General features: G+C 39.8%; 2 protein-coding genes across 6 annotated transcripts in view; one reads left to right on the top strand and one right to left on the bottom strand.

Moving 5' to 3' along the window:
• Positions 1-5,760: 5,760 nt before the first annotated feature.
• On the bottom strand, positions 5,761-8,616 carry LOC146464707 (uncharacterized). The gene is made up of 2 exons (XM_085129594.1): positions 8,471-8,616; positions 5,761-6,511 (listed from the first exon to the last, which is right to left on the bottom strand). Exons 1-2 carry the CDS (start codon positions 8,482-8,484, stop codon positions 5,761-5,763), a joined length of 765 nt encoding a protein of 254 aa, XP_084985720.1. The 5' UTR covers positions 8,485-8,616.
• A 773-nt stretch (positions 8,617-9,389) lies between these two features.
• Positions 9,390-16,586, top strand: part of LOC146464690 (uncharacterized) — a 156,547-nt gene continuing 149,350 nt past the window's right edge. For 2 of the 5 annotated variants that reach the window (XM_085129138.1, XM_085129137.1), the window contains exon 1: positions 12,349-16,471. In XM_085129138.1, the coding sequence (XP_084985264.1) occupies positions 12,875-16,465 (3,591 nt within the window). In that variant the 5' untranslated portion in view covers positions 12,349-12,874 and the 3' untranslated portion in view covers positions 16,466-16,471. Of the gene's footprint in view, positions 9,508-11,082; positions 11,155-12,348; positions 16,472-16,586 lie in introns of those variants that run through there. The other 3 variants (XM_085129140.1, XM_085129141.1, XM_085129139.1) reach the window with 3 other exon arrangements.

Raw genomic sequence — 16,586 nt, 5'->3', positions numbered from 1 at the left:
TTGCCTCCTTCTTTCTTGTTTTTTTAATTTATTTGTAAGCTGGCATGTTTTATTCTCCTTATTAAAATACTAACAAAGGACCACACAAAATCTTCCAAGAATTGCTGTTCGTTGGAAACTATATTTTAACTAGGTGGGGGCGGTTTATCAAGGAATTGATGAAGCTTTCCAGAGGATACTTGCTGTATATTAATTAATAGTTATGCTGTTAATCCGTTTTCTGTACCGTCGGGGTTGGTTTTGCTGGTTACAGGGTCCTCGTGATCAGAGTGGATTGGTAACGATTTACAGGGGCACCAAAGAATTATGATTTTTTTATTTATTTATTTTGCCACAACACAAATACAATGTAAACAAAAAACAAATAGAAAACAATAGATGTAACAATGGCGAGGAGACCTAAAGGAAACTATGAAGCTTATATTAATTAGGTCTCCTCAGTTATTATTCCACAAGATGAAATCAAAAAAGAAGATAAGAACACGACGACGGATACAATTACAATTACATACAATTACAATGTCAAACGGAAGGATATGTTACGAAAAGAAAAGCTAAAAGAAAATGAAAACTACTAATAGTTATTATAGAAAAACGCCTTAAGAGCTTTCTTAAAGGAGATAGAGGAGGACGAGTTGACGATTTCGGTACACAAGGAGTTGTAAAATTTAGGTCCCTGGTACTTAAACGGAAAATTGTTTGATGTTAGTTCGACAAAGAGGCAAACGATATAAATGAGAGTTTCTTGTATGCTACGAATGAATTTCTTTCTGTAACGTGAATATACTGTCAAATTTTAAAGGAAGGGTACGGTTTTAGTAAGAGTACATGAATAAACCTCATTGAAATAGGCATATGTCATAACTATGATCTTCAGTACTTCCCATCAATTCGACGTTTGAATGTTTGGTTTGGTATGAAATATACGGTGGCCCATACCTGCCACGGCAAAACTTACTTTCCCACGGCAAAACTTTCTTTTCCACGGCAAAACTTACTTTTCCACGACAAAACTTCGTAAAGGGACTGGGACGGGATTTGTTTATAAACAGAATCAAGATGGCGACGGCTTATAGTGACAACGAAAACGGGGTTGAAGATAATACGGAAGAGGTTCTCATAAAATACTATTTTTATCGTGGTTATCAATACAAAGACATCTTAGACTTACTGGCAACCTACAACAACATTGAAATAAGTGAACAGAACTTTACACAGACGACTACGGATGTGTGGACTATCCAGGAGAAACCCCGAATATGATGTTGACACCATAATTCTCGAAATTGAAGACTTCTGAACAAGTTCAAAGTCCTCACATTGTCACAGCTGATTGACAAAGTCAAGCAAGTACAAAGAAAAGACCCCGTTCACGCGGAAATTCTTGATTCTGTTTTCAGCATAAGGGAGTGGATAGATGACTTCATTCCTGACCTTCATGGGCACCTAAAGTCCTATCAATTCAAATTTGTAGCCGAAGGGGAAGGAGTGCGATTTTCTTACAAGAAGAGGTCCACATCGACGGAATGGATCTCAGTTGATACAACGAAATTCCCAATCTTTCAAGAGCTTCCAACTGGTCACCCAGAGATGGTCGACTCGTCGTTCGAAGAAATGAAAGTTCCCCTGTTCACAAGACATCTGAGATCGACATATTTCAATTGGATGCCAGAAGATTGCAGAAAGGAGTGGGAGGAATGGATACTCAAAACTCAGGTGGCGGTTGACGGTCAAATTACAAAAGGTACCTGAAATATATATTTTATAAAGATGAAATCTATTAAACAAAGGTATACGCGAAAATTGGAAAAGAAGGCCACGGAGGAGGGAGGAGAGCGTGAGAAAACTTTTGCATTACATGATTTTGGAAACGTCTATTTAAAACAACGGTTGAAATGTGTTACCCTTCCACCGATTTTTTAAGCAACAGAGGACATTTTCCGTGTTTACATAGCTTTTCCTAAACACGAGGGGGGTTGGGAGAATTCGAGACAGTTGTGCAAACTGAGACGCAGTCGAGGGCATAACTATAGTGGTCCACAACACTGCGAAAAAAAAAAAAAGTGCTGACCACGTTTTTAATGTAACGAATGTGGCACGCCTGAACCCGGCTAGAAACGGCTGGGGACAAGTGAGGTGGAAGCTGGCAATCAAACCCATCGTGAATTTACGTGACTGTTGGCGGCAATCTAGGTCACCCGCAACCGTCCCCGCACTGTTAGTGGAGGGCTCATGCCCCTACAAAAATACGTTACTACTACAAAACTTCAGAAACTTCAGAAACAACTGTATTTTAATTATCCTATGTTCTTTATTCTTACGAAAACTCCAGAAGTTGAATGGCCGATGGAAAGGCTGCTGGCAACTGCTCAACCGGAACGGTGGGAAACGACTGAGACAGAAGAAGACGTGCAAAACAGCGACTCAGATCACCCCGAGGTAAACAATAATAGATAATCGCTAAAATGGGATCTATTTTATAAATTATTAGTATCATTATTTGTTATCAAGCAAAACGATAATATGAGAATACATATATCTTTGGTGAAATTAACAATCATTGTGATTGGCAATATATACAAAGACCTAATTTAGGGGTGGCCCTATTTCATGCAGAATTTTAAAACATGAAAACGATAGAGTTTATGGAACGAAAGTATGGTTCTTTTATAAGGAGCGGGCGAGCTGAATGGTATATCTTATCAATGGTGTTTTTTTCTTTGTCAAAGATTTAGGTTGGACCATACCAGAATCCTGCAAGAAGGAATCGACTTCGAAACCAACAGCCAGTGGAAGATGCAAGTGGAGAGGCTGTGGGTGGGAGCAATGACCTCACAAGTAACGCTGGCGGCAACAACCTAGCACCTGTTGACCTCGACAAACTTTCCGTTGGCCAGTATGTGGCGTTAGACAAAGAGGAATGGAGCAACCGACCGCTCATCGGACACGTTGAGAGTATAGGACCTACCATGATAACTGTTCGTTGGCTTGACGGCTCATATAATGGAACTTTTCGAGATTCGTTCGTTGGAAGTGGTACTAACAGAAGACTATGGACAGAGAATATGGCAAAAACTCAAATTGTCATGATCGGAGTAGAGTTTACCAATAACAGAAGAATTAGGAAGGACGATATTGACGAGCTAAGAGCAAGATATGAGATTATTGATAATGAACAGGACACCAACCATGATAACAGCACATAATTAAGGAACTGATTGCTTAACTGTAATTATATTTCATGATTATAAATAGTTGTACTTTATGCGTCTGGAACAAGTACATATCCACACAAAAAGAAAATAAGTTATACAAATACAATAAGAAGCAAACAACAAGGAAAGTATATCTGTGTAGCTGGCATCATAATTATAGTAAACGTTCTCGGGTGTAACATCCATACCTTAGATCTGAGATATAACATCCATACCTCAGATCTATGGTATAACATCCATACCTCAGATCTATGGTATAACATCCATACCTCAGATCTATGGTATAACATCCATACCTCAGATCTGTGGTATAACATCCATACCTTAGATCTGTGGTGGTATAACATCCATACCTCAGATCTATGGTATAACATCGATACATTAGATCTGAAGTATAACATGCATACCTCAGATCTGTGGTATAACATCCATACCTTAGATCTGTGGTGGTATAACATCCATACCTTAGATCTGAAGTATAACATCCATACCTCAGACCTGTGGTATAACATCCATACCTTAGATCGGAAGTATAACATGCATACCTCAGACCTGTGGTATAACATCCATACCTTACATCTGAAGTATAACATCCATACCTCAGATCTGTGGTATAACATCCATACCTTAGATCTGTGGTGGTATAACATCCATACCTTAGATCTGAAGTATAACATGCATACCTTAGATCTGTGGTGGTATAACATCCATACCTTAGATCTGTGGTGGTATAACATCCATACCTTAGATCTGAAGTATAACATGCATACCTTAGATCTGAGGTATAACATCCATATCTCAGATCGGTGGAATAACATCCATACCTCAATACAGAGTTTACCCATACTTAAAAAATGAACCAAAATTTGTAAATAGGAATACCGTGTTTCTAATCATCATAAATAAATATGTAAGTTAAGTAAAATGAAAATCACGAAAACAAACCCATCAATAAAACTATCTCATTTTAGTATATGAAAACTCGTCATTTTGGACAAGGTGAAAAACCAGTATGTGAAAATCCCTGAAAAATCGAAGTTTAGAAGTTCAAAAACATGGACTTGATCAAGTTCATTTTTAAATGATCGAATGTTAAAGGTCATTCAAGAATGGTCATTCCTTTTGAAGCTCAGTATTACTAAATGTTCATAAGAAAATGATCTATTCCTACTAGTATGATCCCAGTGACACTATCAACAGTTAAGGTTTGGCAAAAGCCTGGCCTTTACAAAATGCAAGGACGAAGAGCTCTTTGAACTCATCTGAAGAGCCCATGTGCGCTACAGGAATGGTAATCTCTTTGCCACATGCGCCTACAGTTGGAAAACATATTCTGTGCTTAGGGTTGTACTTAAGGAAGTCATGGTTAAAGTACACAGTCACCTTAAACATTTGGTTATCAATTGGTTTGTGTTTTTGTCCAGTTAACCATCCCATGACTCCTGCCACTGTTAAATCTGGATTTTCAAATGTTTCTGCTGCATCTGGAGTTTCACAGTCAAGGTTGGCATCTTTATAATTCCAGGCAACTGCTGCTGAGTGACCTATGATGCTCCCATCTTCAAACAAATTTAGGCAGTCTTGGAAGTGATCCATTACATCTTCTTCAATTTGTCCTCTCGTAGAACCTGATGGTGAGTACTGAGGGTCCATTAGGGAGAACAGGTAATTGGCATCAGGTGTCAAATGCTCCTTAAAATTTCCACTGACAAACAATGGCTGGCACACGGATGGGTACTTAAGTATCAACTCTGCCAATCCATAGGTAGACATTCCTTTAAGGAATTCTTTCATGTACAAGGAACGGCGATTTACTAGGCTCACTTTCAGAGATCTTAAAATTTCATCGATGTGATCATCATCCACTACTCCAGTGTATCTATGTTCAAAAATCATCTCAGTGAAGTTATTGCAATTTTCACTGACATCGTTCAGAGTTTGCTGTTCTTTTGTTGTCAGATCTGATTCTTCAATGCTTATCATGTCAATGCTTTTTGACATTGATTCATACACACACTGTTCAAGGAAACATAGTGGAGGTCCTCCTTGGGCCAACGAAACTGCTACAATCTCACCACAGGTGCGGAAGGTGCCATTTTGAACATAATATGTAGAGTCTGTGGGACTTCCATCTGGGAACATCTCCCTTCCCACGTCAGAAATAACTTCTGCTAAGAATTCTTGTGACATAGCACCTGTATCAATACCAGCCTCACCACTGAAATGCACTTTCAATACACTTGTGGGTGGAGATTTTCTGGCCTGCCTTTGCCATAATGCAATTGTTCTTGAAAACGGTGCACAGCGTCGTGAAACAAGAAAAAATTCTTGCATGCGATCAACTCTTTCTGACAAGATTTTTACAATTTGGCTTGAATCTGTCACAACAGTGGTAGAACAGTTAGTGATTTCCTGGTTAGTGATTTCCTGAAAACTCTCACTGGTGTTTTCCCATTGTTGGAGCATCTCTGCTAACTGAGAATCTTCTAAAATCTGCTGTTCTGCTGATTGAATGTTTGAACATGAATGATCCATTTCTTGACCACTAGTACTTGGTGCATGAATCGCAGCTTAAGGGTGGAGTGCCATTCTTGTCGACAGAGCTTCTTGAAGGAGTAAAGACTGATGCTGACTCAAAGTCATTTGCTGAAGAACTTTCTGGCACATTGATTGGCTTGGAAAAGCTCAGTTCTGAGTTGGTGGGATTGTTGTTTTCACACATTTCAAAGTCAGCTGTTGTGCAAAGGTACATTGTTATCCTCTTATAATCTTTACCAAGTTCAGTCTGGTATTTTTCAAGTTCAAAATCTTCTTCTTGTCCTGGTAAATAGACAGCATGGCTACCATCTTCAAACAACAACATATAGTCTTCCTCAGGATCAAACTTCCTGTCAAATGCAGCCCACTTTTCCATTCCTTTACTTAGTAGTATCCTTGCATAACCAACAGACTTCGTCGCTTGAATAGGCAAACGCTTCCCCCAAATTGGTTTCAAGTCATTTCCACAATTTCTCATTTGTCCAATGTTTATTGTCACAAGTTCATCAGGATTAACCTTAACTTTCTTTTTTGGGCGAAATTTTGAACCGGATTGTTGCTGTTTCTTCTTACAAGCCATGTAATCCTCAAATGACTTCGTTTTTGGCTTTTCTTGAAGTAGTACAGGCTTTCCAAACGACGTTTTGGGACTATTAGGGCCTGGTTCTTGACCAGACAAAGGACACTGAGATGGTGAACCACATTTGCGGCACAACTTTACACCACTTCTTTGTTTTGCACAACAAGAAGTACAAAACCTACAGAGCAGGAAAAATATATATCGAGTGACATAGTGTCCAAACAGCTTAAATTCAGGTGCAGAAAGAGCAAATAAGTGTCTAAAATTATTCCACTCTAGTAAAGGCAAGTGTACAACAATTTAATATGCCCTTAGATATTTGAGAACTCAGAAACTTCTCTCTAGTATTCCAAGCAAATTGAACCTTGCTCTAACCTGATTTTTACATTGCACGCGCCCCCAGCTATGCGTTGGCGCCTCAACTAGTGTGCTACAATGGTTTAACAGCTATCTCACAAATAGATATCAAGTTGTACGAATTCACTCCACTGTTTCCAATCCAATACCGATTGAATATGGAGTACCTCAGGGCAGCATCCTGGGCCCCTTATTATTTAGTATATACGTTAATGATCTACCAGAAGCACCACGGAATTGCTCTACTGAATGCTACGTAGACGATACAAAATTGTTTGTTTCTTTTCATTCACAAGACACCCAACGGATTGTTGAGGAGATGAACGAAGACCTCCTCGGGGTGCGCAACTGGTGCTTCAGAAATCGGCTATTACTAAATCCAGACAAGACGAAATTAATTGTTTTCGGGAGCCGACAGATGACTTCGAAGCTCCATGAGTTTCGTTTGTCTTTGTTGGGAAAGGACATCTTCCCTATCCAATCAGCCAAAGATCTCGGCGTGATTTTGGATTCGAACTTAACATTTGATGATCATATTAAGACCACAGTATCGGAATGTATCGCACGCCTTGCGCAAATTAATCGTGTCAAACACTGTCTTGACAGAACGTCGTTGTTAACCGTGATAAACGCCTTAGTTTTCAGTAAGTTGTACTACTGCTCGAACGTCTGGGCAAATACCACAGAGAAAAATATACGGAAATTGCAGGCTGTGCAGAACTTCGCTTGTCGAATCGTTAGTGGCGCGAGAAAGTACGATCATGTAACTCCCCACTTGAAAAATTTGTCTTGGTTACCCGTTAAGGACGAACTATACTACCGCCAAGCTACCATGGCTTTTAAATGCATTTCCGGACACGCCCCCGAATATCTGACGTCCCAATTCATTACCCGCAAGCAAGTTACCAAGCGTACAACTAGGAGTGGCCAAAAGCTTAATGTACCTCTTTTTAAAACAGCCTCAGGTCAAAGAACATTTTATTACAGAACTGTTGGACTTTGGAACAATTTAGACCCCCTTTTTAAATCAAGCCGTTCTGTTCAAGTTTTTAAACGTACCTTAAAGAATAAGCTTTTAGACAATTTTGTAAATACTTCCTGAACTTCATTTATTTTTAGTATTTTTCTCGATTAGTAAGTTTAGATAATGTTGTAATTGTTATTTAAATTTGATTAATTTTAATTGTGTAGTTATTAGTAACTTAAGTATTTAAATAATTGTTCCTGAAAAGCCCCATTGGGGAGGTAACAATAAAGTATGTATGTATGTATGTATGTATGTATGTATGTATGTATGTATGTATGTATGTATGTAAAACTGTTTGTAAAGATAATATTTTTTGTGAAAATTAATGAGAAACTTATAAAGCTTTAAGCTTGTATGAGACTAAAGCTTAACTCAGGCTTACGTACGTTACAGACTCCAACAAGGGTCCAACAAGTTAAGCTTAGTTGTTGATTATAGCAATAAATAAGAGTTGAAGTTAATGAAATGTAGTGTTATTTAACAGTTTTACTAGTTGATCTCACTAATTTAAATTTTTGGCAGTTCAATTTCTCCATACAAGGACTTATGCTTCGCAATATACCCTGTGCATTCCGTGACAGGACAGACAAAATTTGAAGTTTTATACTCGCGCAATCCCGGCGAAAACCACAAGATAGGCCTACAAACCGAATTAAACAGTCTAAAAGGTAGAAATAGGGACTAAACTTTAGAAAACCCGTCCACTGAAAAATTACTCATCACATATATACTGCTACGTTTTCATATACTTACACGAAATCCGCCATGTTGGATCCGCCGGAGTGCAGTCAGAAGTTCCCGGATCTAAAATAGCGGGAAACTGCAGACAGAGAGAGAATGGATTCCGGAAGAAAGAAAAAGTAAGTTTTGCCGTGGAAAAGTAAGTTTTGCCGTGGCAGGTATGGTTCACCGTAGTAATATGCGGAAAAGCCATATATTTACCTAACTAATTCTGTGTTTACACTTGAGCGTGATAGAGGTTTGCATTTACTGAGGTCAAGTTACTCAACTTTCAATTGGTAAATTGTCAAGTTGTTTATATATACTAACTGAAATAACCAAAGTAACCTGCAAAGGTAACGGTGGCTTGAGGATACGAATTTTATTTGCTCGTGTTAAAAATAATAGTTAGCTAACTAGCTGCGATCTTTTGTAATATTGTTTTTATCGCAGCTTGAAAATGAAATTCGTATCTTCGCGCCGCCGTGTAATATCCTCTTTATCTTGGTCTCCCTTCTCTTCTTCTTCTTCCCTCCTTCTTCATTTGGATCCTTATCCCAATCAATTCCAATCCCAAGCACCCCCTCCCCCTCCCCTCTTTCCCAAGGCTCAGAGATTGGAGGTTACAAGTTAGTTGTATAATGTGTTGTAAAAACCAGTAATAAACTGTGTTTGCAAGGGGCACTGCGACAAAATTTATGGTATTGTGGTATTATGTTTTGCTTGAAAGAATTACTTATTAGAAAGGACCGCACCTGGAGAAGCAGAATAGACAGATAAATTACTATAAAGCTTTAGGTGGCTATACGGAAACATCAAAACACGAGTGTTTAGTCAGCCGAGGAAGCGCGCAAAACACACGCGTGTAACTCGGGAGCACCCGCGCGCCCTTCACGCACTGTGCGTGACATTGCGTCCAGTCCTTTGGCAACTTCGGATAAAATGCTTTGTTGGCGTTTCGATCTACGGCATTCGCACTTACACTTTCGCCGGCTTTGGTTAATCCGCTATCTATGGTATTCTGCACTTTTGGTTGCTGGTATTATTTGAAGCGACCCTTTGATCCAGTGGTAAGTAATAAGTTGAAAGTTAACGTTCTCAAAATATAGTGAAGTCAAGCTTGATTACAAGAACTTCAGTTGTCTGTAAACTGTGTTGTTTTCCATGCGTAATTTTAAGACTTTCTCGTTTCAGCAGTTTCTGATATATATTCCCTCTACGATCTCTATAAAATCAACGATCGAAAATTATTGCTTTTAAATGGAAAACACCCATTAAATCGTGGCTTACATTTCTTGAATTTAAAATTATTCGGTCGCCAACGACGGCGATGACAACGTGACAACACATTTTCTTTCTCATTGGAATGACGGCGCTAATTCAACAACTTAAATTCTTGCATGGGACGTTTAATCTTTACGCTTCATTAGTGATATAAACATTAAGGCGTTTTGTCTTTTTAGAAAACGCTCCGAAACCGCACTACGGTAATTCAGATACCAGATGATGACGATAATTATTCGTGTCCTCAGTCAAAAAAAGACTTCCGCATTTCGCTTTCGATTAACGTATAAGTGAATCCTGTGTTCTTGGTATACTAAAATGCCTTGATCACCAGCAGGATGAAATTAGTTTGCTATAAACGAAGATAGATACCGGGAAAAATGAAGATCTTTTCGTGCAGTTTCTAGTGATAGCCTCAGTCGGTGGATCGCGTGACAATTATCATATTACATGGAAAGATCTGGAAACCACTTCCGTATTTATACGCTTTCGCTTTCACGAATGCGCTGCAGCTGTTTATGGTGTCCTTCCTTTTGATTACTTTATTTTCAGTTGAAACGGCGAGGCTTCGATTAACTGGTAAGTAATAAGGTGAAACTTAACGTTCAGAGAACAATGATCAAGAATCACAGTCAATGATGATTGCGTTTGCTCTTCGTTTGTTCACTAGACGTGTACAGATTTGACACTTCCTCGACTGTTCCCGGCCTTTTTCTCGTATGATCGCCTTACGATCCTTGTAAAATCTCTGCTCTAAGATAACTGCTTGCCTCTTGGAAACCAACCTCTGAAAGATCATGACGATTATTTGGTAGGCTTTTAACATCGCTCGTCGACTCGTTGTGAAGCGCTGATCGGTTATCGCGGTGTATCGCGGCACTGACATGACAATTCTTGAATAGACTTTGAATAGAAATACTTTCCTATTTGATTTCGCTTTCCAAGAGCGAATCTTCTGTTCTTGGATTCCTGCATTTCTCATGTAATCCTGTGTAAATTAGTGATCAGCAATAAGATGAAGTAATAGTTATGATTGTTGTTGTTGTGCGAGGCAAAATAACTTTAAACTTTGTAGTGCATCACATTCTTAGCAAGTATTTTTGGGAAGCGGTTATATGAAAGGACATGTACTTTGTCAATGAAATAACGACATCATTTTATCGACTCTACTTGGGCTTTGTTATGAGTGATATACATATAAATAATGAAGTTATTTGTGCCTTTATACAGCCTTTCAGAAGACACCTAATGGAACTTCAGCTGGGATATTTTAATTTAACAAGACATTTATACATGTTTAATTTAAGGGCGATAGTTTAAACAAAGAAAGAATATTTTTATTTCGTCTGTGAATTTTTCAGGCTGAAGAATCTTTCTTCTTACAAAAGCAAAGTTTACCAAACTCCTGGAAGGATTCCGTCACAACCGGAACGGTCAGTAATAAATAATTTAGGTATTATCACATGAAAGCTCCAGGCACTTCGGCCGTATTTACGTTTGAGTGGATGATCGACGCATAAACTTGATGAATATAACATTAACTTATTTTTTACAACAGAGAGTTTTGACTTAATTTGTGCTTGATTAATAAATGTTTCATTAAATGAAACTTCATGTAATGAGGCCTTATGTGTGCATCGCGTGACAATTCCACGAATATTATTACGACTTCCGCATTTTGTTTCGCTTTTCTTTTGTTGTTCCCTGCATTTCTTATTGAAGTTCCTGTCTAAAAAGAGTTTTTCAGCAAGGTTTAAGCCGTATATTTTAAGCCGTATAGTTTCTAACTAGGTATTGTAATTTTCTGACAGCCATTGCTATGAAGTCGTGAGCTTCAAATTGGCTCACTAGGCAAAGACGCGCCATATTTAAACGGACTTTCAACTCAGAATTTTAAATCTCAAATTGATTGTTGTTACCGGGAACATGTTCTCCACTAAAAAAGTCAGTTTGTTCCTAATTTTCGAATGTAAAAGGACATTAGTCCTTGAAGTTCGTAAAAATTCATTTTTTTATTTTGGCTACAGCTCAGTAAATACAGCATTCCTCTTGAAATTCCCAGTGTTCATAACGTGAGGTAGGACTTGCGAAAGTCAGAAAAGCAAGCGTCGTCAGTGCACTGCAGGCAAAGACGCGCCATATTTAAACGGACTTTCAACTCAGAATTTTAAATCTCAAATTGATTGTTGTTACCGGGAACATGTTCCCCACTAAAAAAGTCAGTTTGTTCCTAATTTTCGAATGTAAAAGGACTGTAGTCCTTGAAATTCATTTCATTTTTTACTTTTAAAGTTACTTTTTGAACAATTTTGGTGGTGGAAGAACCACTTCATAATTTGCACTTTGATGGTCGTTGATGCTTCAAAGCAGCGAAGCCCACAGATACTAGCCCCTGATGATGGAAATTTGATATCTTCAAAATGCTGTTCACAGACAAGAACCCTTCTTCTCGACCCTCGACGATCTTTTGCCATGCTTACTCCCTCCTCCCCTCACCTCTTAATCATTCGACTGGAACTTGTATTTTCTCCAATACCACGATGTTGTTGTCAAAACACTCAGCAATGTCTAGGTGACTTTTAAGACCAACGATCTGTGAGCTGATAAATCAATCGAGAGGTCTGGCTAAACAACATCTCTTTGCATGAGACCTTCAGTCTGAAGTAAAACCAAAAGACCTTTATCATCCCATTGAATGCCGCACTTGCTGATCATAGCCAAGTCAGTCTTCCGCATTTAAAGACATTTTTTCTAATGACCACGTCTACTGTTGTGATATCATTTTGTTGTTCTTCCTAGCCCCATTTCTTAACGTTCTAACTTTTACCTTACCTACCTAATTGAGAATTACAAGAAAATTTATCTATTTATCGAGAAAAGAAAAAAAGGTTAACGATGCCCACACCTGTTAATTCCCTCGGATATCCAATTCTGCCTTCTCTTACATTTAAACTGTAAACATTAAAAATAAACTTCCAAACTCTCGACGTTTCGACGTCGTCATGACGTCATTATCAAGAGAAGGATAGTTATTCAAATATTGCGGGAACACTTTTAAACGTACACAAAAAAATATCGTAATGTTAATTTTTTCTACTTTAAAAGGTCTTCTCCCAATATTTGAATAATTATCCTTCTCTTGGTAATGGCGTCATGACGACGTCGAAAAGTCGAGATTTTATAAGGCTACCCTTAATATTTACAGTTCTTTGCTTCAACAAATCTTTTTCTTTCTTTTTTTTTTTACGTTTCCCTTTTTTCTTCTGGGCCTTTGCTTCTTTAATCCCCATTCCCAACAATTGGCAGGTTCTTTCACACTCTTATCTTCACATGGCTTTTAAGGTTTTAAACATTTCCTTTCTACTTGAAAAAGGAATAACACAGCGCCGGACCCAATTCGTACTAATGGCCAGACAACAAGGAAACATGATAGAGTTACTCCAGAATGCCCTACGCATTGCCCAGGAATTGGGCCACCGGGCAGATGAGGGAAGTGGCTATTGCATTCTCGGCAATGTTTATCAATCACTTGGTGACTTCCAACAAGCTATACGGTACCATCAGAAACATTTACAGATTACCAAAGACCTTGGTGATCGTGCAGGAGAAGGAAGTGCCTATGGCAATCTCGGCAATGCTTATCAATCACTTGGTGAGTTCCAACAAGCCAAACAGTACCATCAGAAACGTTTACAGATTGCCAAAGACCTTGGTGACCGTGCAGGAGAAGGACGTGCTTATGGCTATCTCGGCAATGCTTATCAATCACTTGGTGACTTCCAACAAGCCATACAGTACTATCAGAAACATTTACAGATAGCCAAAGACCTTGGTGACCGTGCAGGAGAAGGAAGTGCCTATGGCAATCTCGGCTATGCTTATCAATCACTTGGTGACTTCCAACAAGCCATACAGTACCATCAGAAATATTTACAGATAGCCAAAGACCTTGGTCACCGTGCAGGAGAAGGATGTGCCTATTGCAATCTCGGCAATGCTTCTAAATCACTTGGCGACTTCCAACAAGCCAAACAGTACCATCAGAAAGATTTACAGATTGCCAAAGACCTTGGTGACCGTGCAGGAGAAGGACGTGCCTATGGCAATCTCGGCAATGCTTGTCAATCACTTGGTGACTTCCAGCAAGCCATACAGTACCATCAGAAACATTTACAGATTACCAAAGACCTTGGTGATCGTGCAGGAGAAAAAGGTGCCTATGGCAATCTCGGCAATGCTTATCAATCACTTGGTGAGTTCCAACAAGCCAAACAGTACCATCAGAAACGTTTACAGATTGCCAAAGACCTTGGTGACCGTGCAGGAGAAGGACGTGCCTATTGCAATCTCGGCAATGCTTCTCAATTACTTGGCGACTTCCAACAAGCCAAACAGTACCATCAGAAAGATTTACAGATTGCCAAAGACCTGGGTGACCATGCAGGAGAAGGAAGTGCCTATGGCAATCTCGGCAATGCTTATCAATCACTTGGTGACTTCCAGCAAGCCATACAGTACCATCAGAAACATTTACAGATTGCCAAAGACCTTGGTGACCGTGCAGGAGAAGGAGGTGCCTATGGCAATCTCGGCAATGCTTATCAATCACTTGGTGACTTCCAACAAGCCAAACAGTACCATCAGAAACGTTTACAGATAGCCAAAGACCTTGGTGACCGTGCAGGAGAAGGACGTGCCTATGGCAATCTCGGCAATGCTTATCAATCACTTGGTGACTTCCAACAAGCCATACAGTACTATCAGAAACGTTTACAGATTGCCAAAGACCTTGGTGAACGTGCAGAAGAAGGAGGTGCCTATGGCTATCTCGGCAATGCTTATCAATCACTTGGTGACTTCCAACAAGCCAAACAGTACCATCAGAAAGATTTACAGATTGCCAAAGACCTTGGTGACCGTGCAGGAGAAAGGTGTGCCTATGGCAATCTCGGCAATGTCTATCAATCACTTGGTGAGTTCCAAAAAGCCATACAGTACCATCAGAAAGATTTACAGATTGCCGAAGACCTGGGTGACCGTGCAGGAGAAGGAGGTGCCTATGGGAATCTCGGCAATGCTTCTGGATCACTTGGTGAGTTCCAACAAGCCAAACAGTACCATCAGAAACATTTACAGATTGCCAAAGACCTTGGTGACCGTGCAGGAGAAGGACGTGCCTATGGCAATCTCGGCAATTCTTATCAATTACTTGGTGACTTCCAGCAAGCCAAAGAGTGCTATCAGAAAGGTTTACAGATTGCCAAGGAGGTGGGCAGTAAAGTTGACGAAGCAAGTTCGCATTATTCTTTAGGTTGCGTGCTCCAATCTTTGGCTTTTTCAATTGAGGCTGTAGATAGTTACAGGTCAAGCGTAACACTTCTTGATACCGTAAGGGCTCTTCTTCACTCTGAAGATTCATGGAAAAGAAACTTTCGCGAACTCTATCACAACGTTTACACTGCTCTTTGGAGATGTCTATTAAAAGCAGGAAAGAATGACGAGGCTTTATGTGCTGCTGAGCAAGGACGAGCACAGGCCTTAATTGATATGTTAATGATGCAATATGGCTTTACAGGATTGTCGCCACCGTCATGTGACGCTAGAGACACAATCTCCTATATCTCACGAGTGTCACGCACACAAACAGTTTTTCTGGCAACGGAGAAGAACAGAATTAATATATGGGTCCTTGGAAGGGGAAATGAAGTGGTATTTAGGCAAGGGGAAATAGAGGGTCAGCCTGCACTTGATGACCCCGTCAGTATTTTACTGGAGACAGCTTTTGAAAAGATTGGAGCTGGTGTTGGTGTAAGATGTGAAAATCGTACAATAGATGAGCTCACTAGTGACCCCCCATCTACCAGAGAAGAAAAGAATACAACAGGCGAATCAGCATACTGCACCAACACCGCCTTACAGCCATTGTATGATGTAACCATTAGTCCCATTGCAGATGTGCTTCATGGTGATGAGTTGGTCATTGTCCCAGATGGTTCGTTGTGCTTGGCTCCGTGGGCCGCATTGAGTGAAGATATTAGGATTCGCACCGTTCCCTCGCTCACGAGTTTAAAGCTAATTACAAGTTCACCCAAGGACTTCCACAGTAATTCTGGTGCGCTGTTGGTGGGAGATCCATGTGTCAAAAAAGTTCCAATACCTTTATCATCGTTACCATATGCCAAAAAGGAAGTAGAAATGATAGGGGGAATCCTCAAGACTCCACCACTTACCGGAAAAGAGGCGACCAAAGCGGAAGTGTTAAAACGAATGACGTCAGTTGGTTTGATCCACATTGCTGCCCATGGGCAAAAGGAAACTGGCGAAATTGCCTTGGCTCCAAACCCCGGTTGGACATCCGAATTCCCTGAGGAAAAGGATTTCATGCTGAACATGTCAGATGTACAAGCGGTTCACCTCCGAGCTAGCCTTGTGGTGTTAAGTTGCTGTCATAGTGGTCGTGGGGAAGTCTTAAAGTCTGAGGGTGTGGTGGGTTTGGCAAGGGCCTTCTTGTGCGCTGGAGCTCGTTCTGTTTTAGTGGCTCTCTGGGCAATTGGTGACGAAGCTACCATGGAGTTCATGAAGAGTTTCTATCAACAGCTGAGAGAAGGAAAAAGCACCAGTTTAGCGCTTAAAAAGGCTATGAAGTCTTTGCGAGACTCCGAGAAGTTCTCTTCCATGAGACACTGGGCTCCGTTTGTACTGATTGGTGATGACGTCACGCTTGAATTTGATGGCAAGAAATAAAAAAAGGTAAATAAATTTTGTTTACAATTCGAAAACTAATTATATGTACCTCGTCTCTCGGATGTAAAATATTTCTGGCTGTAACGACTAAGGGGGTGAAGAAACTCTTTTTGGCTATTCG

The sequence above is a fragment of the Pavona decussata genome, unplaced genomic scaffold, assembly GCF_977016875.1.
Source record: "Pavona decussata unplaced genomic scaffold, jaPavDecu1.1 SCAFFOLD_161, whole genome shotgun sequence".
In the NCBI taxonomy this organism is placed as follows: Eukaryota; Metazoa; Cnidaria; class Anthozoa; order Scleractinia; family Agariciidae; genus Pavona; species Pavona decussata.
The sequence above is the reverse complement of the archived record's forward strand: the minus strand, read 5'-3'. Positions and strand labels throughout refer to the sequence as shown.